Genomic DNA, 26527 nt, shown 5'->3' with positions numbered 1-26527 from the left:
ACCACTTGGCAAATGGAATTTAATGTTAATAAATGTCATGTTATGGAATGTGGAATAGGAGAACATAGACCCCACACAACCTATATATTATGTGAGAAATCTTTAAAGAATTCTGATAAAGAAAGAGATCTAGGAGTGGTTCTAGATAGAAAACTATCACCTGAGGACCACATTAAGAATATTGTGCAAGGAGCCTATGCAATGCTTTCTAACTTCAGAATTGCATTTAAATACATGGATGGCGATATACTAAAGAAATTGTTCATGACTTTTGTTAGGCCAAAGCTAGAATATGCAGCTGTTGTGTGGTGCCCATATCTTAAGAAGCACATCAACAAACTGGAAAAGGTGCAAAGACATGCTACTAAGTGGCTCCCAGAACTGAAGGGCAAGAGCTACGAGGAGAGGTTAGAAGCATTAAATATGCCAAAACTAGAAGACAGAAGAAAAAGAGGTGATATGATCACTACGTACAAAATAGTAACAGGAATTGATAAAATCGACAGGGAAGACTTCCTGAGACCTGGAACTTCAAGAACAAGAGGCCATAGATTTAAACTAGCTAAACACAGATGCCGAAGAAATATAAGAAAATTCACCTTCGCAAATAGAGTGGTAGACGGTTGGAACAAGTTAAGTGAGAAGGTGGTGGAGGCCAAGACCGTCAGTAGTTTCAAAGCGTTATATGACAAAGAGTGCTGGGAAGACGGGACACCACGAGCGTAGCTCTCATCCTGTAACTACACTTAGGTAATTACACTTAGGTAATTACACACACACACACACACACACACACACACACACGCACACGCGCACACGCACACACGCGCACACACGCGCACACACACGCACACGCGCACACACGTGTGTGTGTATATATATAAGATAATAGGAAGGATAAGGAATTTAGATGATTGTCATGCCCTTCAAAAAGACCTGGACAAAATAAGTAGATGGAGCACCACTTGGCAAATGGAATTTAATGTTAATAAATGTCATGTTATGGAATGTGGAATAGGAGAACATAGACCCCACACAACCTATATATTATGTGAGAAATCTTTAAAGAATTCTGATAAAGAAAGAGATCTAGGGGTGGTTCTAGATAGAAAACTATCACCTGAGGACCACATAAAGAATATTGTGCAAGGAGCCTATGCTATGCTTTCTAACTTCAGAATTGCATTTAAATACATGGATGGCGATATACTAAAGAAATTGTTCATGACTTTTGTTAGGCCAAAGCTAGAATATGCAGCTGTTGTGTGGTGCCCATATCTTAAGAAGCACATCAACAAACTGGAAAAGGTGCAAAGACATGCTACTAAGTGGCTCCCAGAACTGAAGGGTAAGAGCTACGAGGAGAGGTTAGAAGCATTAAACATGCCAAAACTAGAAGACAGAAGAAAAAGAGGTGATATGATCACTACATACAAAGTAGTAACAGGAATTGATAAAATCGACAGGGAAGATTTCCTGAGACCTGGCACTTCAAGAACAAGAGGTCATAGATTTAAACTAGCTAAACACAGATGCCGAAGAAATATAAGAAAATTCACCTTCGCAAATAGAGTGGTAGACGGTTGGAACAAGTTAGGTGAGAAGGTGGTGGAGGCCAAGACCGTCAGTAGTTTCAAAGCGTTATATGACAAAGAGTGCTGGGAAGACGGGACACCACGAGCGTAGCTCTCATCCTGTAACTACACTTAGGTAATTACACTTAGGTAATTACAGCGATACAAAGATGCGAGAAACAACTATACAGCAGTAAGGAGAGAGGCAGAAAGAAATTTTGAAAAAGGGAGAGCAGATAAATGTAAAACAGAACCGGGCCTATTCTACAAATTCATAAACAACAAATTGCAGGTAAAGGATAATATCCAGAGGTTGAAAATGGGAAATAGATTCACGGAAAATGAAAAGGAAATGTGTGAAACATTAAATGAAAAGTTCCAAAGTGTGTTTGTACAAAATGAAATCTTCAGAGAACCAGACACAATAAGAATTCCAGAGAACAACATAGAGCGGATAGAGGTGTCTAGAGATGAAGTGGAAAATATGTTAAAGGAGCTCGGGAAGAACAAAGCAGCTGGCCCAGATGGCGTTTTACCATGGGTTCTGAGAGAATGTGCATCTGAGCTCAGCATTCCACCTCACCTGATCTTTCAGGCATCCCTGTGTACAGGAATCGTAGCAGACGTGTGGAAACAGGCTAACATAGTTCCAATCTACAAAAGTGGCAGCAGGGAAGACCCCCTCAATTATAGACCTGTATCATTGACAAGTGTAATAGTGAAAGTATTGGAAAAGCTAATCAAAACTAAATGGGTAGAACACCTGGAGAGAAATGATATAATATCAGACAGACAGTATGGTTTTCGATCTGGAAGATCCTGTGTATCGAATTTACTCAGTTTCTATGATCGAGCCACAGAGATATTACAAGAAAGAGATGGTTGGGTTGACTGCATCTATCTGGACCTAAAAAAGGCTTTCGACAGAGTTCCACATAAGAGGTTGTTCTGGAAACTGGAAAATATTGGAGGGGTGACAGGTAAGCTTCTAACATGGATGATAAATTTTCTGACTGATAGAAAAATGAGGGCAGTAATCAGAGGCAATGTATCGGAATGGAGAAATGTCACAAGTGGAGTACCACAGGGTTCAGTTCTTGCACCAGTGATGTTTATTGTCTACATAAATGATCTACCAGTTGGTATACAGAATTATATGAACATGTTTGCTGATGATGCTAAGATAATAGGAAGGATAAGAAATTTAGATGATTGTCATGCCCTTCAAGAAGACCTGGACAAAATAAGTATATGGAGCACCACTTGGCAAATGGAATTTAATGTAAATAAATGTCATGTTATGGAATGTGGAATAGGAGAACATAGACCCCACACAACCTATATATTATGTGAGAAATCTTTAAAGAATTCTGATAAAGAAAGAGATCTAGGAGTGGTTCTAGATAGAAAACTATCACCTGAGGACCACATAAAGAATATTGTGCAAGGAGCCTATGCAATGCTTTCTAACTTCAGAATTGCATTTAAATACATGGATGGCGATATACTAAAGAAATTGTTCATGACTTTTGTTAGGCCAAAGCTAGCATATGCAGCTGTTGTGTGGTGCCCATATCTTAAGAAGCACATCAACAAACTGGAAAAGGTGCAAAGACATGCTACTAAGTGGCTCCCAGAACTGAAGGGCAAGAGCTACGAGGAGAGGTTAGAAGCATTAAATATGCCAAAACTAGAAGACAGAAGAAAAAGAGGTGATATGATCACTACGTACAAAATAGTAACAGGAATTGATAAAATCGACAGGGAAGACTTCCTGAGACCTGGAACTTCAAGAACAAGAGGTCATAGATTTAAACTAGCTAAACACAGATGCCGAAGAAATATAAGAAAATTCACCTTCGCAAATAGAGTGGTAGACGGTTGGAACAAGTTAAGTGAGAAGGTGGTGGAGGCCAAGACCGTCAGTAGTTTCAAAGCGTTATATGACAAAGAGTACTGGGAAGACGGGACACAACGAGCGTAGCTCTCATCCTGTAACTACACTTAGGTAATTACACTTAGGTAATTACACACACACTGAGAATGTAGACACACCAACAGATGATGGTTTCAAAGGATTCTCACCACAAGATATAAGGAAAGGAGGTGTTCTTGGCAGGTTAGAGATAATTGAGGATATGCAAAAGAAGTATGAAGAAAAAGTGCTTAAATTGGAAGAGGACAAGGGAGCTCTTTGGAGTGAGCTTTGCACTCTAAAAGGGAGTATGCTTCAACAAGGTAAGATTATTACTGCATTAACAGACAAGGTAACAAATCAGGAGGAGCAAATCAAGGAACTAGTGAAAGAAAATGAGGCATGGAAAGTGAGGTGTGGTGACTTTGAAGAAATAAACAAGAAAATAGACTCATATGGTGAACAACTCCAAGCAAGCCTAAGGGCTAACATAGAGTTAGGTAAGGATCTCCAACTGGAAACTTCACTGACAACTCACATAGAGGAGGTGAATAAAGAACTAGAAAAGTATAAAGAAGAAATAAAAGCGACATATGCTGAAGTTGTAAAAGAGAAAGAGACTATCAAAGAAGTGTGTTCGGAAGTCAAAACCAGAAATGACCAACAAGAAGCAGAAATTAGGCAAGCAATTAGGAAAGAACTGGTTACCAACAGTAAACTGGTACAAAACACTGCAGATAAAACTAAGTCCATAATCATTTTTCACTGAGCTTTAAATTTGCTCTGTACCTAGTGTTACCCAATCTCCTAATTTTTATGTAATTTCAAACAACCTTATCATTGTGTTCATTGCTGTCTTCTTTTATGTGCTAGCCATATGCTGTATTGTGACTACCAATTTTTGTCAACTACCATTCAAGCTGTCATTGCAACCAATCTTATATTGTTTCTGCTGTATTATGCCTACCAATTTTTTTGTCAACTACCATTCAAGCTGTCATTGCAATCAATCTTAGCTACCTATGTGCTTTAATATACTGTACCTACAATTTTCTCTCATCTTTTTTTTCATTTCATGTAATCTGTTATCATTTTTTGTCTATAATTTTGCAAGTATTTACCTCCTTAAAATTTTCTTAGATTAAGGACCTGCCCGAAACGCTGCGCGTGCTAGTGGCTTTACAAGACTGTAATTACCATATTTGTATCCTCACATTCCTTATGTACATTCTTGTATATGCATAAATAAATAAATAAATAAATAAATAAATAAAATAAATTTTTGGATGTTTAGAGAAGGAAATTTCATCTAGGGTGGACCGAGCGGCAGAAGAGATGAAAATCATAGAGAAAATAGTAGGTTTAGGAGAAGGCTCAAAGGAAAATGTCAGTGATTTTAGAATAGGAAAATATGAGAAAGAAAAGAACCGCCCCTTAAGGGTGACGTTTAATGGAGTGAAAAACATGATGGAAGTGCTAAGAAATGCCAGGAAACTGCAGAGTGATGAGGTTGGCAAATTTTGGTCAATAAGACAAGACCTCTCCAAGGAAGACAGAGAAAAGCTGAAAATGAACCTAATTGAGGCAAAATGTCTAAATGGGGATAGAAATGAAGAAGACAGAAATTCTTTTTTTTACAAAGTGACAGGGACTGGAAAGCTTGTGAAATGGTACATAAAAACAAAGCAACAAGATCAGTAGTGGAAGGGGGAGTAAAGAGCAAAGGAAAAGGGAACATGTTCCTGAAAATTGTATATACCAACATAGATGGAGTGAGGTCAAAAACTTTGGAGTTGCAAGATATAATCCAGCTTAGGGTCCCAGATATTGTTGCATTATCAGAGACGAAACTTGAAGGAAATATAATAAATGAAGTCGTATTCCCAAGAGGCTATTCAGTTTGGAGACGTGACAGGAAAAATAGGAAGGGAGGAGGAGTGGCTGTACTGGTGAAAAAACACGTGAAGGTAAAAGAGTTAATATTTGAAAACCCTCGAGATATTGACATAATGGCATTGCAGGTCTGGAATCAGGATGATAAGCTGATAATTGTAAATACCTACAGCCCACCAGCAAGCAACACATGGACAAAAGAAGAACTGGATGACAAACGAGAGGGCCTCATAATGGTCATGAGAGATATTATTGTACAAGCAGATAAAGATAAATCACGACTGTTGATACTGGGGGACTTCAACTTTAGAGCAATAGACTGGGAGGCCTATGAAGCAAGAACGGAGGACTTTTGGACATGCAGATTTGTGAACCTCATTCTGGAGACATTCTTGTATCAACACATAAAGCAAGCCACAAGAATGAGGGAAGGAGATGTACTGTCAGTACTGGATCTAGTATTCACCAGGAAAGAAGAAGAGATTTTTGACATCCAGTACCTTCCTCCCTTGGGAAAGAGTGATCACGTCCTGTTAGACATTAAATATGCTTTAAGATATCATCTAGAAGAAAATAGGGACATTGAAACAGTTGATAAACTCGATTTAAGGAGAAGCAACTATGGGGAGCTTCGAAATTTTTTTAATGAGTGTAATTGGACAGAATTGTTGCTAGGCAGGGAAGTAAATGAAATGTATGCCAAATTTTTAAAACTATACGAGGAAGGCACACAAACATTCATACCAAAACAGAGATGCAGGGCCAGAAAACAGGATTGGTTCGACAGAAATTGTGAGAGGGCAAGAGACCAAAAGACACAAAAATGGAATCAGTATAGGAAGAGGCCAAACCCCCAAACATACCAGCGATACAAAGATGCGAGAAACAACTATACAGCAGAAAGGAGAGAGGCAGAAAGAAATTTTGAAAAAGGGAGAGCAGATAAATGTAAAACAGAACCGGGCCTATTCTTCAAATTCATAAACAACAAATTGCAGGTAAAGGATAATATCCAGAGGTTGAAAATGGGAAACAGATTCACGGAAAATGAAAAGGAAATGTGTGAAACATTAAATGAAAAGTTCCAAAGTGTGTTTGTACAAAATGAAATCTTCAGAGAACCAGACACAATAAGAATTCCAGAGAACAACATAGAGCGGATAGAGGTGTCTAGAGATGAAGTGGAAAATATGCTAAAGGAGCTCGGGAAGAACAAAGCAGCTGGCCCAGATCGCGTTTCACCATGGGTTCTGAGAGAATGTGCATCTGAGCTCAGCATTCCACTTCACCTGATCTTTCAGGCATCCCTGTGTACAGGAATCGTAGCAGACGTGTGGAAACAGGCTAACATAGTTCCAATCTACAAAAGTGGCAGCAGGGAAGACCCCCTCAATTATAGACCTGTATCATTGACAAGTGTAATAGTGAAAGTATTGGAAAAGCTAATCAAAACTAAATGGGTAGAACACCTGGAGAGAAATGATATAATATCAGACAGACAGTATGGTTTTCGATCTGGAAGATCCTGTGTATCGAATTTACTCAGTTTCTATGATCGAGCCACAGAGATAGTACAAGAAAGAGATGGTTGGGTTGACTGCATCTATCTGGACCTAAAAAAGGCTTTCGACAGAGTTCCACATAAGAGGTTGTTCTGGAAACTGGAAAATATTGGAGGGGTGACAGGTAAGCTTCTAACATGGATGATAAATTTTCTGACTGATAGAAAAATGAGGGCAGTAATCAGAGGCAATGTATCGGAATGGAGAAATGTCACAAGTGGAGTACCACAGGGTTCAGTTCTTGCACCAGTGATGTTTATTGTCTACATAAATGATCTACCAGTTGGTATACAGAATTATATGAACATGTTTGCTGATGATGCTAAGATAATAGGAAGGATAAGAAATTTAGATGACTGTCATGCCCTTCAAGAAGACCTGGACAAAATAAGTATATGGAGCACCACTTGGCAAATGGAATTTAATGTAAATAAATGTCATGTTATGGAATGTGGAATTGGAGAACATAGACCCCACACAACCTATATATTATGTGAGAAATCTTTAAAGAATTCTGATAAAGAAAGAGATCTAGGAGTGGTTCTAGATAGAAAACTATCACCTGAGGACCACATAAAGAATATTGTGCAAGGAGCCTATGCTATGCTTTCTAACTTCAGAATTGCATTTAAATACATGGATGGCGATATACTAAAGAAATTGTTCATGACTTTTGTTAGGCCAAAGCTAGAATATGCAGCTGTTGTGTGGTGCCCATATCTTAAGAAGCACATCAACAAACTGGAAAAGGTGCAAAGACATGCTACTAAGTGGCTCCCAGAACTGAAGGGCAAGAGCTACGAGGAGAGGTTAGAAGCATTAAATATGCCAAAACTAGAAGACAGAAGAAAAAGAGGTGATATGATCACTACATACAAAATAGTAACAGGAATTGATAAAATCGACAGGGAAGACTTCCTGAGACCTGGAACTTCAAGAACAAGAGGTCATAGATTTAAACTAGCTAAACACAGATGCCGAAGAAATATAAGAAAATTCACCTTCGTAAATAGAGTGGTAGACGGTTGGAACAAGTTAAGTGAGAAGGTGGTGGAGGCCAAGACCGTCAGCAGTTTCAAAGCGTTATATGACAAAGAGTGCTGGGAAGACGGGACACCACGAGCGTAGCTCTCATCCTGTAACTACACTTAGGTAATTACACACACACACAGGTCAAGCGGGATGGTAAGACAACAGAATGAAGCTGGAGGAGAGGGACTGGATGAGTCATTCATGGAGATGATTGCTAAGGCATGGAAGGAAGTCAGTGGGGAATTGAAGGACCTGCGGGAAACTATATGTAAGCTGCAGATAGAACTAAGTGCAGCACAAGAGTTGATAAAAAGCCTAAAAACAGGCCCTCCTCAGACTCTGGCCCAGGGGACCAACCCCCAGGTGCCAGGAGATGTAGCTATGGCAGGGACCCCCTACAATTGGCCCAACCTTTGCTGAAATGCTCAAGAGCCCAGGAGCAATGTCCACAGTCAAAGATGTTGTAATGAAAGCAGTAACCTCACAGGAGGCAGCTAGATGCACAAGCCAGCTAATGGAAAGGAAAAGAGCTGTAGTAGTGGTAGGTGTCAAGGAACAAGAGGGCTCCACAAGGGAGGAAACGAGGACTAAAGACAAAGCTGCAGTGGCAGGGATATTAAAGGAGATAGGAATGGAAGGGGCTGAACGAGACATAGTACAGTTTTTCCAGATTGGCCAGTACAACAGAGACAAAAAAAAGAGTGATCAAGGTAGTATTCAAGAGCGAGGACATCAAAGAGGACATTCTAGTAAGGAAGAGCAAACTGAGGTATGCAAGGAACTACAAAGAGGTATATGTTCAGAGGGACATGACCAGAGACGAGATAGTAAGGGCAGCAGATGCAAGGAAAAGGCGCAAGGAGAGGGAAGAGAGCCAGGGAACCTCAGCCTCCAACCCAGCAATCCCAGAGAGGAGTGGGGAACCCCAATCCAGCAACCCAGGAACCCCAGGGGGGAATGCAACACCCCAGTCCACCACCCAATAGGGCCCTCCCTACCCCCCAGCACAAACCCTTCCTTGCCCCTGCATAATGCCCATCATGAAACCCAAATCCTCCCCCTTCCCTTACCCCAAGTAGCCCCTGCTTTCCCAGCCCCTGGTCTTCTCCCTGCCCCAAGCCGGCCTGAGCAAGACCAAAGCCCTCTATCCCCCACTCCACCTCCCTCCAAACCCCTGTCAACTACACCGCAGGAGGGCGTGCCCTCTCCCCAAGCAATCCCTGGTCCCTCACCCCCAGGACTTCTTCCTGACCCAAGCAGGCCTGAGGAAGACCTAAGCCCTCCACCCCCCACTCCACCTCCCCCTGAACCCCTGGCAACTACCTCACAGGAGGAGGAGCCTACCCAAGTAGCAAGGACCATAGAACAACCTCCTACACTTGTAGGGAGTATGGGTGAAATTGGATATAAGAAAGTGAGCTTCAAGGTAATGTACTCAAACATTGATGGGATTACCAATAAAGCAAGTGAACTGGCAGAAAGGATGCAAGAAGAAAACCCTGATGTAATAGGACTAACAGAAACAAAATTGTCAGGAGTCATAACAGATGCTGTGTTTCCAAAGGACTACTATATAGTAAGGAAAGAGAGGGAAGGGAGAGGAGGTGGAGGAGTGGCCCTGCTGATAAGGAAGGACTGGAGTTTTGATGAGATGGAAATTCCGGGCTGTGACGGATTCAGAGATTACATAACAGGAACTATAACAATAGGTGGACCTAAGATAATAGTGACAGTCATTTACAACCCTCCCCTAAATGACAGAAGACCTAGACAGGAGTTTGATAGGAACAACATGGCAAACCATTAATATAATAGAGAGAGCAGCTTCAGTTGCCTGCAGGAATGGCTCAAGACTCTTAATCATGGGTGATTTCAACCATGGAAAGATAGACTGGGAGAATGGGGACCCACATGGTGGTGCAGATACGTGGCGAGCTAAACTCTTGAAAGTGGCAACAAGGAATTTTCTGAGCCAGCATGTCAAGGAACCCACAAGAATGAGAGGCAATGATGAACCAGCTAGACTTGACTTAATATTCACCCTGAATGAGTCAGAAATAAGGGAAGTCAAAGTTGAAGCCCCCATAGGAATGAGTGACCACAGTGTACTGACCTTTGAGTACTTGGTGGAGGTAGGGATAACCTATCCAAGGATGGGAGTGGAGGGGAAAAGACTGAATTACCGAAGAGGAAAATATGACGAGATGAGGAACTTCCTCAGGGGAATACCATGGGAAACAGAACTTAGAGACAAGAATGTGCAGGTCATGATGGATATTGTCACCCAAAAGTGCCAGGAAGCTGCAGACAGGTTTATCCCCGTCCAAAAGGAGAAAAACGAAAAACAACAGAAAAACCCATGGTTCAACCAGGAATGTAAGGTAGCGAAACAACTGAGTAAAAGAACATGGAGAAACTACAGAAATAACAGAACACCAGAGAGCAGGGAGAGGTACCAGAGGGCCAGAAATGAGTACATCAGAGTGAGGAGGGAAGCAGAGAGACAGTTTGAAAATGACATCGCGAGTAAAGCCAAGACCCAACCAAAGCTGCTCCACAGCCATATCAGGAGGAAAACAGCAGTGAAGGAACAAGTGATGAAGCTGCGGAAAGGGGAGAACAGATACACAGAGAATGACAAGGAGGTGTGTGAAGAACTCAACAAGAGATTCCAGGTCTTCACAATAGAACAAGGAGAAGCCCCTGCACTAAATGAGGAGGCGGCAAACCAAGCAACCTTGGAGGAATTTGACCTCACCAGTGATGAGGTCAAAAGGTGTCTGCTGGAGCTAGATGTGACAAAGGCTGTTGGGCCTGATAGAATCTCACCATGGATACTAAAGGAAGGTGCAGAAGCACTAAGTGTGCCACTCTCTATGGTGTATAACAGGTCACTGGAAACAGGAGACTTACCAGAAAGTTGGAAGACAGCTAACGTGGTCCCAATATACAAAAAGGGTGACAGGCAAGAGGCACTGAATTACAGGCCAGTTTCCTTAACTTGTATACCATGCAAGGTGCTGGAGAAGATCGCGAGGAAAAGGCTCGTAGAGCATCTGGAGGGAAATAACTTTGTAACGCACCACCAACATGGGTTCAGAGATGGTAAATCGTGCCTCACAGGTTTAATAGAATTTTATGACCAGGCAACGAAAATTAGGCAGGAAAGAGAAGGGTGGGCCGACTGCATTTTCCTGGATTGCCAAAAAGCCTTTGACACAGTACCCCATAAAAGGCTGTTAAAAAAGTTGGAGCAACAGGCAGGAGTAAAAGGGAAGGTGCTCCAGTGGATAAGGGAGTACTTAAGCAACAGGAAACAGCGAGTAACGGTGAGGGGGAAGACATCAGAGTGGCGAGATGTCACCAGCGGAGTCCCACAGGGCTCAGTACTTGGACCCATCCTGTTTCTAATATATGTGAACGATCTTCCAGAGGGTATAGACTCATTCCTCTCGATGTTTGCTGATGATGCAAAAATTATGAGAAGAATCAAGACGGATGAAGATAGACAGAGACTACAGGATGACCTGGATAAACTGGAGGAATGGTCTAGAAAATGGCTGCTGAAGTTCAACTCTGGAAAGTGTAAGGTGATGAAATTAGGCGAAGGGAGCAGGAGGCTGAACACAAGGTATCATCTGGGAGGGGAAATCCTGCAAGAATCAAATAGAGAGAAGGATCTGGGGGTTGATATCACACCGAACCTGTCCCCAGAGGCCCACATCAAAAGAATATCATCAGCGGCATATGCTAGACTGGCCAACATAACAACTGCCTTCAGAAACTTGTGTAAGGAATCTTTCAGAACCCTGTATACCACTTATGTAAGACCAATCCTGGAGTATGCAGCTCCAGCCTGGAGTCCATACCTAGTTAAACACAAGACAAAGTTAGAGAAGATTCAGCGGTATGCCACCAGGCTCGTCCCGGAACTGAGAGGATTGAGCTACGAGGAAAGGCTAAAGGAGCTGAACCTCACATCCCTGGAAAACAGAAGAGTAAGGGGAGACATGATAATCACCTACAAAATTCTCAGGGGAATTAACAGGGTGGACAAAGACAAACTCTTCAGCACGGGTGGACAAAGACAAACTCTTCAGCACGGGTGGGACACGAACAAGGGGACACAGGTGGAAACTTAGTACCCAGATGAGCCACAGAGACGTTAGAAAGAATTTTTTCAGTGTCAGAGTAGTTAATAAATGGAATGCACTAGGAAGTGATGTGGTGGAGGCTGACTCCATACACAGTTTCAAATGTAGATATGATAGAGCCCAGTAGGCTCAGGAATCTGTACACCAGTTGATTGACAGTTGAGAGGCGGGACCAAAGAGCCAAAGCTCAACCCCCGCAAGCACAATTAGGTGAGTACAATTAGGTGAGTACCTCATAACACGAAAGAGGTGGGTCCCCTGAATGACTCTAGCATGGGTTGGACATGCACATGAGAGGGACAGGAAGGGTTGAAAACGGAGTCACTGGTGTGCGAACGGTCTCAGTCGTACATAAATATACCTAAATAAAGACACGTATATAAACATCTCCGCATCCAGCTCCCGGCCAAAAGATGCTAGACCGCAGAAACTCACCTGTCGAACGGAGGCACGAACGTGACACGACCCAACAGTGCCCAGACGATCCTGGGAGCACCGCCAGGTAAAGAAGCCAGAGCCGGACACGCAGGAGAGCAGGGTAGAGGCAAAGGAGGCGGCCCACACCCATGACACAGGGAAAACCTCGGCGTCCTCCCCACAGCTGGAAACCAGGACACCCCTGGAGCGAAGGGGCACATACCGGAGTAAGGGAGAAGAGCAAGAGGCGAAGCTCCCGAGAAAAAAGGGAGCAAAACACCAGCACTGAAACAAAAGAAGCACATCAACAAACTGGAAATGGTGCAAAGACATGCTACTAAGTGGCTCCCAGAACTGAAGGGCAAGAGGTACAAGGAGATGTTAGAGGCATTAAATATGCCAAAACTAGAAGACAGAAGAAAAAGAGGTGATATGATCACTACATACAAAATAGTAACAGGAATTGACAAAATCGATAGGGAAGATTTCCTGAGACCTGGAACTTTAAGAACAAGAGGTCATAGATTTAAAATAGCTAAACACAGATGCCGAAGAAATAAAAGAAAATTCACTCTCACAAACAGAGTGGCAGACGGTTGGAACAAGTTAGGTGAGAAGGTGGTGGAGGCCAAGACAGTCAGTACAGTAGTTTCAAAGTGTTATATGACAAAGAGTGCTGGGAAGACGGGACACCACGAGCCTGGCCTCGGGCCGGGCTTGGGGAGTAGAACAACTCCCAGAACCCCATCAACCAGGTATCATAGCTCTCATCCTGTAACTACACTTAGGTAGTTACACTTAGGTAATTACACCGCCCAGACCATAACAAACTCCACGGCGCATGCGCATGACACACTGGCCGAACTGCACAACCCGCTCTGCGGGAAGGCGCCAACTAGGACTACTGCACTAGAAAAGTAGCCAAAAGAGGAAGAAGGAACAACAAAACCGGTCAACTATGCGAAGACAAAGAGCCCAAAGGGAACCCAACCGGGCCACGAGCAGCCCAACCAGCTACAAGTAGGCGATGAGTCACAATAACGTGGCTGAAGTATGTTGACCAGACCACACACTGGAAGTTGAAACTTCTTCTGTTTCTTCTCAACTTCTACTGTGTGGTCTGGTCAACAGCTACAAGTAGCCCAAAACGGCGAACCGGACTAGGAGCCGACAGACGTTCCAATAATATGGGAAGTAGCAAAAACCCTCCCGACCCCTCGAGAACACAGAAGCAAACACCAGTCCCGAAGGCACACAAAGGCACAGGCGCACCCGAGACCAGAAGTCACGTAGAACCCCATGAACGGGGAAACATGACGAAGACACCGTCCTAAAAAGGGGGGAGCATCCACCCACAGGACGGAACCAACCGACTCAAAGGCCAAGGAACCGAGCCCGGGGAGGGGCCGACGCCTAACAACACGTACGGCGAGTGGGGAGGAAAAACCCCACTCTGTGTATCCACAAGCCCCGCCTAGAGGGGTAGAAAAACCCCCACGGGGTCTTACGGGGCCAAGGCCCCAGAGTCAGCCCCTCCCCAGCCCCGGGAACCTACACAACAGGCCCCGGGGCCGAGCCGTCCCCCCAAAGCCCCGGCCGTACCAGAAAACCGGGGCAGCCGCGAAAACACTAAGGAAGGGAGCCCACTGGCAGACTCTTACAACACGGCTGGAGGAACAGGCTCAAATGCCCCGTTACTGCCCCGGAAGGGGAATTCCCCGAGACTGCCCGAGTCTCAAAACCATCCAACCTCGCCCCAAACCCACAGACGGTGAGGAACCGGATGTAGGCAGGTAGGGGGGGCCCAGGAAAAGACAAGGGGGCGTGGAAGGAACTGAAGCAACATACACCCTAAAGTCCCAACACGAACCAAAACGGGGCAGCCCCGGGGCTCCCAGGGAGCAAACAAACGAGAGCGTTGCCACCACCAAGGCTCAAGTGCAACGCCTCTGCTGCCCGCACCCGCTTAGTCAGCACAACTGGGTAACCGAGCCACAACGAGCAACAAAAACTCGCAGGACACCGGGTCGAAGGTGTCACCGACCCCACAGGCAGCAGACAGAGGCAAAACAGAGAGTCACCCAGAGACAAAGGGTGAGAGCAAACCTCAAATTCAAAGCAAGGAGGAACTCTGAGGTCACATCCATCGGACCCCCGTGCCCCCAGGGGTTTCCCAGGGTCCCGAGCATTTACTATAAGAGGATTCGTGCTCAGGTAATCCCAGGCAGGGTACTGCTAACCGGCGCCCAAAGCTACCAAACAACTTTCTAAGAGCTGAACCCCCGGGACGTGTACATTCACGGGGACCTAGCAGGGGGTACCACCAGAAAAATACTCAAAACACAAGGGACACAAGGGGCAAGAACGAAGGTAGACTCCTCACCAGGTAGATAAACAAAAAGAAAAAGAAAACCCCGCAAGAGGACAGCGTACCCAAACGGAACAGAGCCGGCCGCCATGATTGGTAAAAACAAGCTGCACAGTACCCTGCGCCCCACCAGTGCAAAACTGCCCCTTACCCTAAGGCGAACAAGGGACACAGAACACCCGAGCACACAAAGAGTGGCCAAAAACCAAGCAGTAAACGGCCTAGCAGGGGCAGAACACAAGGAACTTGTGGAAGGTGGCCCCAAGCCCCAGGGGCAGAACTTACAGGGCACCTAGGGAAGAGAACCCTAGGCGCTTGCAGCCCAAGAACTGGAGACTTACTCCCGGCTCACGCACTACCTAGAAGACAGACACCACACTCTAGGTACAGTGTTGAAACAACTACTGGAGCCGGAGCACACAACTGGGGCCTATAGCATCAGCTGAAGAACTGATGGGCGGATAGCCGACGTGGGGGGTCTGGGGTTCCCCCTTCCCCCTCCCGGGGAGGGGGGAGCTGCGCAGACAGCGGCGCGGTGATGTGTGACGTCATGCTGGTTTGTTTTTTGTTGGGGAGTTCTGTCCACTAGTTCGGCTTTTGGTAGCAATTTTAACCAGAATAGGGATTTGTTTTGGAGTGCTTACCTTTCTGGATGCTTGACCCAGTCGATAGCAGACATAGAATGCTTCCAACCACACGGGGCTTTCTATAGGCCATTGCTCCCCTTGCCTCTCTGAGGGGACCAGGTTCTGGCTGTGGTTCCCGGTAGGCCCTAGAACTCCATACACATGACTGATGCCAAAGTCTGACATTAGCATATCAGCCTGGTAAAGCTCCGGGGAGCCGACGAGGCTCCCCCCAGAAAAAAACAACACTCAGGGCAGTCAATTACCAAGCAGCAAAAGACCAGAGAGAGAGAGAGAGAGAGATACCCCAAGGTGACTTGTGGAAGAGAACCCCAAGCCCCAAGGGTGGTACTTACATGGCACTGCGGGTAGATAACACTCAGCACATACCAGGTACAGCCCGAGTACCTGGGAATATTACTCCCAGCTCGCACGCCACTGTAAAAGCAGTACCGAACACCAAGCACAGCACAGCAAAAGAAACCGGAGCTGGAGCCACTCAACCGTGCCATATCACATCAGCCTGAGAACTAGTAGTTGGATCGCCAGTGCAGTGGGTCTGGGGCTCCCCCTTCCCGCTCCCGAGGAGGGGGGAGCTGTGCAGACAAACGGCGCAGCTCGTGTGATATCATGCTTGATTGCTCATTTTCAATTGGGGTGTTCTGTACACTTGTTTGGCTATTTTCGTTGGTTTTCACCAGAATGGGAGGTTTGATTTGAGGCACTTACCTTTCTGGGTGCCTGTCCCGGTCGATGGCAGATACTGAATGCATCAAATAACGTGTGCATTTCTATAGGCCATTGCTTCTCATGCTTCTCTGAGGGGGCCAGACTCTGGCCATGGTCCCTGGTAGGCCTAGAACTCCATCAACACCTACTGATGCCAAAGGTTAAGGATATACATATCAGCCTGGATAGCTTCGGGAAGCCGAAGGGGCTCCCCCCAGAAAATATATAATTGTTATTTATTTATTTTAGTGTAATCCTAAATTATGTATTAAATATATTAATCTGCTGTAAACAGTACATACCTTGGTGCACTTATGAAGGAGACTGGTGTCTTCAAAGAGAACACACGTGTCGTACATCTCGGGAAGGTTGTCTGCAGTTAATTGTTCCTGAAGGCGCTGGATGGTTTGGAAAAGAAAGAGAACACTAATAAAATACAGGTTTATGCATTTATTCCTGGGAGGGCACAAAACATACATTTTATATATATATATATATATATATATATATATATATATATATATATATATATATATGCGAACAAGCCAGAATGGTCCCCTGGACAATATGCAACTGAAAACTCACACCCCAGAAGTGACTCGAACCCATACTCCCAGAAGCAACGCAACTGGTATGTACAAGACGCCTTAATCCACTTGACCATCACGACTGGACAAAATGAGGTGATAGCCGAGGCTATTTGAACCACCCCACCGCCGGCACTCGGATAGTTATCTTGGGCATAGCATTTTACCAAATCACCTCATTCTTAGGGGCACACGTGAGGAACACAAATGCGAACAAGCCAGAATGGTCCCCTGGACAATATGCAACTGAAAACTCACACCCCAGAAGTGACTCGAACCCATACTCCCAGAAGCAACGCAACTGGTATGTACAAGACGCCTTAATCCACTTGACCATCACGACCGGACAAAATGAGGTGATAGCCGAGGCTATTTGAACCACCCCACCGCCGGCACTCGGATAGTTATCTTGGGCATAGCATTTTACCAAATCACCTCATTCTTAGGGGCACACGTGAGGAACACAAATGCGAACAAGCCAGAATGGTCCCCTGGACAATATGCAACTGAAAATTCACACCCCAGAAGTGACTCGAACCCATACTCCCAGAAGCAACGCAACTGGTATGTACAAGACGCCTTAATCCACTTGACCATCACGACCGGACAAAATGAGCCTCGGCTATCACCTCATTTTGTCCGGTCGTGATGGTCAAGTGGATTAAGGCGTCTTGTACATACCAGTTGCGTTGCTTCTGGGAGTATGGGTTCGAGTCACTTCTGGGGTGTGAGTTTTCAGTTGCATATTGTCCAGGGGACCATTCTGGCTTGTTCGCATTTGTGTTCCTCACGTGTGCCCCTAAGAATGAGGTGATTTGGTAAAATGCTATGCCCAAGATAACTATCCGAGTGCCGGCGGTGGGGTGGTTCAAATAGCCTCGGCTATCACCTCATTTTGTCCGGTCGTGATGGTCAAGTGGATTAAGGCATCTTGTACATACCAGTTGCGTTGCTTCTGGGAGTATGGGTTCGAGTCACTTCTGGGGTGTGAGTTTTCAGTTGCATATTGTCCAGGGGACCATTCTGGCTTGTTTGCATTTGTGTTCCTCACGTGTGCCCCTAAGAATGAGGTGATTTGGTAAAATGCTATGCCCAAGATAACTATCCGAGTGCCGGTGGTGGGGTGGTTCAAATAGCCTCGGCTATCACCTCATTTTGTCCGGTCGTGATGGTCAAGTGGATTAAGGCGTCTTGTACATACCAGTTGCGTTGCTTCTGGGAGTATGGGTTCGAGTCACTTCTGGGGTGTGAGTTTTCAGTTGCATATTGTCCAGGGGACCATTCTGGCTTGTTCGCATTTGTGTTCCTCACGTGTGCCCCTAAGAATGAGGTGATTTGGTAAAATGCTATGCCCAAGATAACTATCCGAGTGCCGGCGGTGGGGTGGTTCAAATAGCCTCGGCTATCACCTCATTTTGTCCGGTCGTGATGGTCAAGTGGATTAAGGCGTCTTGTACATACCAGTTGTGGGAGTATGGGTTCGAGTCACTTCTGGGGTGTGAGTTTTCAGTTGCATATTGTCCAGGGGACCATTCTGGCTTGTTCGCATTTGTGTTCCTCACGTGTGCCCCTAAGAATGAGGTGATTTGGTAAAATGCTATGCCCAAGATAACTATCCGAGTGCCGGCGGTGGGGTGGTTCAAATAGCCTCGGCTATCACCTCATTTTGTCCGGTCGTGATGGTCAAGTGGATTAAGGCGTCTTGTACATACCAGTTGCGTTGCTTCTGGGAGTATGGGTTCGAGTCACTTCTGGGGTGTGAGTTTTCAGTTGCATATTGTCCAGGGGACCATTCTGGCTTGTTCGCATTTGTGTTCCTCACGTGTGCCCCTAAGAATGAGGTGATTTGGTAAAATGCTATGCCCAAGATAACTATCCGAGTGCCGGCGGTGGGGTGGTTCAAATAGCCTCGGCTATCACCTCATTTTGTCCGGTCGTGATGGTCAAGTGGATTAAGGCGTCTTGTACATACCAGTTGCGTTGCTTCTGGGAGTATGGGTTCGAGTCACTTCTGGGGTGTGGGTTTTCAGTTGCATATTGTCCAGGGGACCATTCTGGCTTGTTCGCATTTGTGTTCCTCACGTGTGCCCCTAAGAATGAGGTGATTTGGTAAAATGCTATGCCCAAGATAACTATCCGAGTGCCGGCGGTGGGGTGGTTCAAATAGCCTCGGCTATCACCTCATTTTGTCCGGTTGTGATGGTCAAGTGGATTAAGGCGTCTTGTACATACCAGTTGCGTTGCTTCTGGGAGTATGGGTTCGAGTCACTTCTGGGGTGTGAGTTTTCAGTTGCATATTGTCCAGGGGACCATTCTGGCTTGTTCGCATTTGTGTTCCTCACGTGTGCCCCTAAGAATGAGGTGATTTGGTAAAATGCTATGCCCAAGATAACTATCCGAGTGCCGGCGGTGGGGTGGTTCAAATAGCCTCGGCTATCACCTCATTTTGTCCGGTCGTGATGGTCAAGTGGATTAAGGCGTCTTGTACATACCAGTTGCGTTGCTTCTGGGAGTATGGGTTCGAGTCACTTCTGGGGTGTGAGTTTTCAGTTATATATATATATATATATAATGTCGTACCTAGTAGCCAGAACGCACTTCTCAGCCTACTATGCAAGGCCCGATTTACCTAATAAGCCAAGTTTTCATGAATTAGTTGTTTTTCGACTACCTAACCTACCTAACCTAACTTTTTTGGTTACCTAACCTAACCTATAAAGATAGGTTAGGTTAGGTTAGGTAGGGTTGGTTAGGTTCGGTCATATATCTACGTTAATTTTAACTCCAATAAAAAAAAATTGACATCATACATAATGAAATGGGTAGCTTTATCATTTCATAAGAAAAAAATTAGAAAAAATATATTAATTCAGGAAAACTTGGCTTATTAGGCAAATCGGGCCTTGCATAGTAGGCCAAAAAGTGAGTTCTGGCTACTAGGTACGACATATATATATATATATATATATATATATATATATATATATATATATATATATATATATATATATATAAATATATATACACACACACACACACACACACACACACACACACGTTGGAACAAGTTAGGTGAGAAGGTGGTGGAGGCCAAGACCGTCAGTAGTTTCAAAGCGTTATATGACAAAGAGTGCTGGGAAGACGGGACACCACGAGCGTAGCTCTCATCCTGTAACTACACTTAGGTAATTACACACACACACACACAGAGCACTACTTGGTTTCCGAACCCCTTGGGGACAAGACCCGTCGGTTAACATGTAAGTTTGTAAACAAGAAATAGAGGGGAAAAAATAAACTAGAAATGTAAAAAGAAATTTTTCCGAAAAATTTATAAAAAACTCTAGGGAAAAAATCGACAGGTTCATAGCGTAAATGCGACCGTATTTTGTTTGTACTCACCAATAAGTGAAGTCCTGATCCACTTTATAAAAGTCCTTAATTGTTTCTAATTGATTATTAAGACGTCTGGCAAACATCCTCTGGATGTTTCCTGCCAGCCTGCAGGCACATCCTGCCAAAAATATACGATGATGTACTGTACATTTAAGAAACAAATCTGGGTCACAGGTCTGTGGAGTGTGGCTAGGCTTACGGAGTCAGCCGGTCCCTCCCCAACCACCGACACTCCTTCCCCACCCCAAACCCATACACACACACACACACTCACAAAGGTTACGTGGTTCACGGTTCACTTCAACACCCATATATCGCTTTCTGCCTGCCTCCTTCCCAGCCTGCCTGCCTGCCTCCTTCCCAGCCTGCCTGCCTGCCTCCTTCCCAGCCTGCCTGCCTGCCAGCCTGCCTCCTTCCCAGCCTGCCTGCCTGCCAGCCTGCCAGCCTGCCAGCCAGCCAGCCTGCCTGCCTCCCTGCCAGCCAGCCAGCCAGCCTGCCTCCCTCCCTCCCTGCCAGCCAGCCTGCCTCCCTCCCTGCCAGCCTGCCTCCCTCCCTGCCAGCCTGCCTTCCAGCCAGCCTGCCTGCCTGCCTGCCTGCCTGCCTGCCTGCCTGCCTGCCTGTCTGCCTGCCAGCCTGTGCCTGCCAGCCTGTGCCTGCCAGCCTGCATTTTCCCTCCCTAATTCTCACTACTTCTGTCCCTTCCTGCCTACCTCCTATCATCTCTCCCTACCTCCCCCTCCCTCCTAGCATCTTTCTCTCCCTTTCTGACTAATTCTCCCCCTCTCTCACTGATTCTCCCCCCCTCTCTCATACTGCCTCCCACCTAAGCTCCCCCATCCATCCACCCACCAGTCAGCCATCGCTGACGCAATGCGTGCATTTGGAGCCGACATGGTGCACAGATGTTTCTTGATTGTGCAGGTATGCAAGACAAAAGCACAGAATGAACATTCCAGCCTTATAGCAATTCAAAATAATAGGAATAATAGGCCGTGAATCTGTGAAGTCACAGTGGGCAAACTGGACCATCTCCCACTCACCACCACTAGCCGGCGTGAAGCTTGGCGGAACCCTTCCTACCCCCATGACTCCCCAACCCCAATCGGGAAACTGGAAATTTCGGATAACTAAAGTTCGGAAACCAAGTGGTGCTATATATATATATATATATATATATATATATATATATATATATATATATATATATATATATATATATATATATATATATATATATTATATATATATATTATTAAATATGACCGAAAAAGTAAAATTAATAATTCTAACACAAATTTTCTCTATCTTTCTTACGTTTCTTTTCACTGTTGATGGTAATTCAAAGATCAATTCTCCAAAATTCATTTTTATTTCTAGTCTGACGCGACACTTGAGCGCGTTTCGTAAAACTTATTACATTTTCAAAGACTTTAGTTTACAAACACACAACTGAAACTGAATAGAGCTTACACATCTTCGAGGTTTATATCTACATTTGGGTGAGGTGGATGAGGTGAAAAACGAACTTTCAACAATGGGTATTCAATGGGTATTAAATTCCAACACAAGAGAGAACACGAAACAATGGGAATTGAATGGGTATTAAATTCAAACACAAGACATAACACGAAACAATGGGTATTGAATAGAAGTAATTGTAGAAAGCCTATTGGTCCATATTTCTTGATGCTTCTATATTGGAGCGGAGTCTTGAAGTGGGTAGAATATGGTTGTGCATTAATTGGCAGTTGATTGCTGGTGTTGACTTCTTGATGTGTAGTGCCTTGCAGACATCAAGCCGCCTACTATCGCTGTATCTATCGATGATTTCTGTGTTGTTTGCTAAGATTTCTCTGGTGATGGTTTGTTTGTGGGAAGAGATTATATGTTCCTTAATGGAGCCCTGTTGCTTATGCATCGTTAAACGCCTGGAAAGAGATGTTGTTGTCTTGCCTATATACTGTTTTTTTTTTAGGCTTACCTTTTTTTGAGGCTATGCCTTCAAATGCCCAAGAGACAGACCCCCACCAGGTAGATAAACAAAAAGAAAAAGAAAATCCCGCAAGAGGACAGCGTACCCAAGCGGAACAGAGCCGGCCGCTATGATTGGTAAAGACAAGCTGCACAGTACCCTGTGCCCCACCAGTGCAAAAACTGCCCCTTACTCTAAGGCGAACAAGGGAGACAGAACACCCGAGCACACAAAGAGCGGCCGAAAACCAAGCAGTAAACGGCCAAGCAGGGGCAGGACCCAAGGAACTTGTGGAAGGTGGCCCCAAGCCCCAAGGGTAGTACTTACAGGGCACCTAGGGAAGGGAACCCTAGGCGCATGCAGCCCGAGTACTGAAGAATCACTCCCGGCTCACGCACCACCTAGAAAACAGACACCACACTCTAGGTACAGTGCTGAAACAACCACTGGAGCCGGAGTACATAACCATTGCCTATAGCATCAGCCGAAGAACTGATGGGTGGATAGCCAGCGTGGGAGGTCTGGGGCTCCCCCTTCCCCCTCCCAGGGAGGGGGGAGCTGCGCAGACAGCGGCGCGGTGACGTATGACGTCATACTAGTTTCCTTCTTTTCTGTTGAAGAGTTCTATCCACTAGTTCGGCTTTAGGTAGCAATTTTCACCAGAATAGGGGTTTGTTTTGGAATGCTTACCTTTCTGGATGCTTGACCCGGTCGATGGCAGACATAGAATGCTTCCAACCACACGGGGGTTTCTATAGGCCATTGCTCCCCTTGCCTCTCTGAGGGGGCCAGGTTCTGGCTCGTGGTCCCCGGTAGGCCCTAGAACTCGCTACACATGACTGATGCCAAAGTCTGACATTAGCATATCAGCCGGTAAAGCTCCGGGGAGCCGACGGGGCTCCCCCCAGAAAATCGCTTCGACTTGCGATCCGTCTCTGGGAACGGATTAGCATCGTAAGTCGAGGCCCCATTGTGTGTGTGTGTGTGTGTGTGTATATATATATATATATATATATATATATATATATATATATATATATATATATACACACACACACACACACACACACACAAAAATGGATGGAGAAATGTCACAAGTGGAGTACCACAGGGTTCAGTTCTTGCACCAGTGATGTTTATTGTTTACATATATGATCTACCAGTTGGTATACAGAATTATATGAACATGTTTGCTGATGATGCTAAGATAATAGGAAGGATAAGAAATTTACATGATTGTCATGCCCTTCAAGAAGACCTGGACAAAATAAGTAGATGGAGCACCACTTGGCAAATGGAATTTAATGTTAATAAATGTCATGTTATGGAATGTGGAATAGGAGAACATAGACGCCACACAACCTATATATTATGTGAGAAATCTTTAAAGAATTCTGATAAAGAAAGAGATCTAGGGGTGGTTCTAGATAGAAAACTATCACCTGAGGACCACATAAAGAATATTGTGCAAGGAGCCTATGCTATGCTTTCTAACTTCAGAATTGCATTTAAATACATGGATGGCGATATACTAAAGAAATTGTTCATGACTTTTGTTAGGCCAAAGCTAGAATATGCAGCTGTTGTGTGGTGCCCATATCTTAAGAAGCACATCAACAAACTGGAAAAGGTGCAAAGACATGCTACTAAGTGGCTCCCAGAACTGAAGGGTAAGAGCTACGAGGAGAGGTTAGAAGCATTAAACATGCCAAAACTAGAAGACAGAAGAAAAAGAGGTGATATGATCACTACATACAAAATAGTAACAGGAATTGATAAAATCGACAGGGAAGATTTCCTGAGACCTGGCACTTCAAGAACAAGAGGTCATAGATTTAAACTAGCTAAACACAGATGCCGAAGAAATATAAGAAAATTCACCTTCGTAAATAGAGTGGTAGACGGTTGGAACAAGTTAAGTGAGAAGGTGGTGGAGGCCAAGACCGTCAGTAGTTTCAAAGTGTTATATGACAAAGAGTGCTGGGAAGACGGGACACCACGAGCGTAGCTCTCATCCTGTAACTACACTTAGGTAATTACACAAAGGCTAACATAGTTCCAATCTACAAAAGTAGAAACAGGGAAGACCCCCTTAATTATAGACCTGTATCATTGACAAGTGTAATAGTCAAAATATTGGAAAAAATAATTAAAACTAAATGGGTAGAACACTTGGTGGAAACGATATAATATCAGACAGACAGTATGGTTTTCGATCTGGAAGATCCTGTGTAACGAACTTGCTCAGTTTTTATGATCGAGCCACAGAGATTTTACAGGAAAGAGATGGTTGGGTTGACTGCATCTATCTGGACCTAAAAAAGGCTTTCGACAGAGTTCCCCATAAGAGGTTGTTCTGGAAACTGGAACATATTGGAGGAGTGACAGGTAAGCTACTAACATGGATGAAAAATTTCCTAACTGACAGAAAAATGAGGGCCATAATCAGAGGCAAGGTATCGGATTGGAGGAATGTCACGAGTGGAGTACCTCAGGGTTCAGTTCTTGCACCGGCAATGTTCATTGTCTACATAAATGTAAAACCAGTGGGAATACACAATTACATGAACATGTTTGCTGATGATGCTAAGATAATAGGGAAGATAAGAAACTTAGATGATTGTCATGCCCTTCAAGAAGACCTGGACAAAATAAGTATAGGAAGCAACACTTGGCAAATGGAATTTAATGTGAATAAATGCCATGTTATGGAATGTGGAATTGGAGAACATAGACCCCACACAACCTATAAATTATGTGAGAAATCTTTAAAGAATTCTGATAAAGAAAAGGATCTAGGGGTGGTTTTAGATAGAAAAATATCACCTGAGGACCACATTAAGAACATTGTGCGAGGAGCCTATGCTACACTTTATAACCTTAGAATTGCTTTTAAATACATGGATGGAGAAATACTAAAGAAATTGTTCACGACTTTTATTAGACCAAAGCTGGAATATGCAGCGGTTGTATGGTGCCCATATCTTAAGAAGCACATCAACAAACTGGAAAAGGTGCAACGACATGCCACTAAGTGGCTCCCAGAACTGAAGGACAAGAGCTACGAGGAGAGATTAGAGGCATTAAATATGCAAAAACTAGAAGATAGAAGAAAAAGAGGCGATACGATCACTACGTTCAAAATAGTAACAGGAATAGATAAAATTGATAGGGAAGAATTCCTGAGACTCGGAACTTCAAGAACAAGAGGTCATAGATTTAAACTAACGAAACAAAGCTGCCGGATAAATATACGAAAATTCACTTTTGCAAACAGAGTGGTAGACGGTTGGAACAAGTTAAGTGAGAAGGTGGTGGAGGCCAAAACCGTCAGTAATTTAAAAGCATTATATGACAAAGAGTGCTGGGGAGACGGGACACCACGAGCATAGCTCTCATCCTGTAACTACACTTAGGTAATTACACACACATACATACAGATCACCACTTGGTTTCCGAACCCCTTGGGGACAAGACCCGTCTGTTAAGATGTAAGTTTGTAAACGAGAAATAGAGGGGAAAAAATAAACTAGAAATGTAAAAAGAATTTTTTCTGAAAAATTTATAAAAAAAACTCTAGGGGAAAAAATCGACAGGTTCATATCATCGATAGATACAGCGATAGCAGGCGGCTAGATATCTGCGAGGCACGACACATTAAGAAGTCGACACCAGCAATCAACAGCCAATTAATGCACATGTATATTCTATCCACTTCAAGACTCCGCACCAATATAGAAGCATCAAGAAATATGGGCCAATAGGCCCTTTGCAGTTACTTCCATTCTTCCCTTTAACTTACAAAATATTATACCCATTGTTTCGTGATCTGTCTTGTGTTGAAAGTTTGTTTTCACCTCATCCAAAAGTGTTGTAACATATCACCTCACCCAAAAGCAGGTATAAAATCGAAGATGTTTAAGCTCTATTCAGTTATAGTTGTGTGTGTAAACTAAAGTCTTTGAAAATGTAATAAGTTTTACAAAACGCGCTCAAGTGTCGCGTCAGACTAGAAATAAAAATGAATTTTGGAGAATTGATTTTTCAGTTACCATCAACAGTGAAGAAAAATAAAAGAAACATTGAGAAAATTTGTGTTAGAATTATTAATCTTACTTTTTCGGTCATATTTAATATATTTATATATATATTAATATATATATATATATTAATATATATATATATATATATATATATATATATATAAATATATATATATATACATATATATATATATACATATATATATATATACATATATATATATATATATTCATATATATGTATATACATATATATATA

At 44.0% G+C, this 26527-nt stretch overlaps 1 protein-coding gene across 3 annotated transcripts in view; it reads right to left on the bottom strand.

Moving 5' to 3' along the window:
• Nucleotides 1-26527, bottom strand: part of LOC123757325 (BTB/POZ domain-containing protein 6-B-like) — a 437538-nt gene that overhangs the window by 137974 nt on the left and 273037 nt on the right. For all 3 annotated transcript variants that reach the window (XM_069323874.1, XM_069323875.1, XM_069323873.1), the window contains one exon: nt 16573-16668. In XM_069323874.1, coding sequence (XP_069179975.1) covers nt 16573-16668 — 96 coding nt within the window. The remainder of the gene's footprint in view (nt 1-16572; nt 16669-26527) is intronic.

This window comes from Procambarus clarkii, chromosome 13 (genome assembly GCF_040958095.1).
Source record: "Procambarus clarkii isolate CNS0578487 chromosome 13, FALCON_Pclarkii_2.0, whole genome shotgun sequence".
Lineage (NCBI taxonomy): Eukaryota > Metazoa > Arthropoda > Malacostraca > Decapoda > Cambaridae > Procambarus > Procambarus clarkii.
This window is presented reverse-complemented; position numbering and strand designations above follow the sequence as displayed.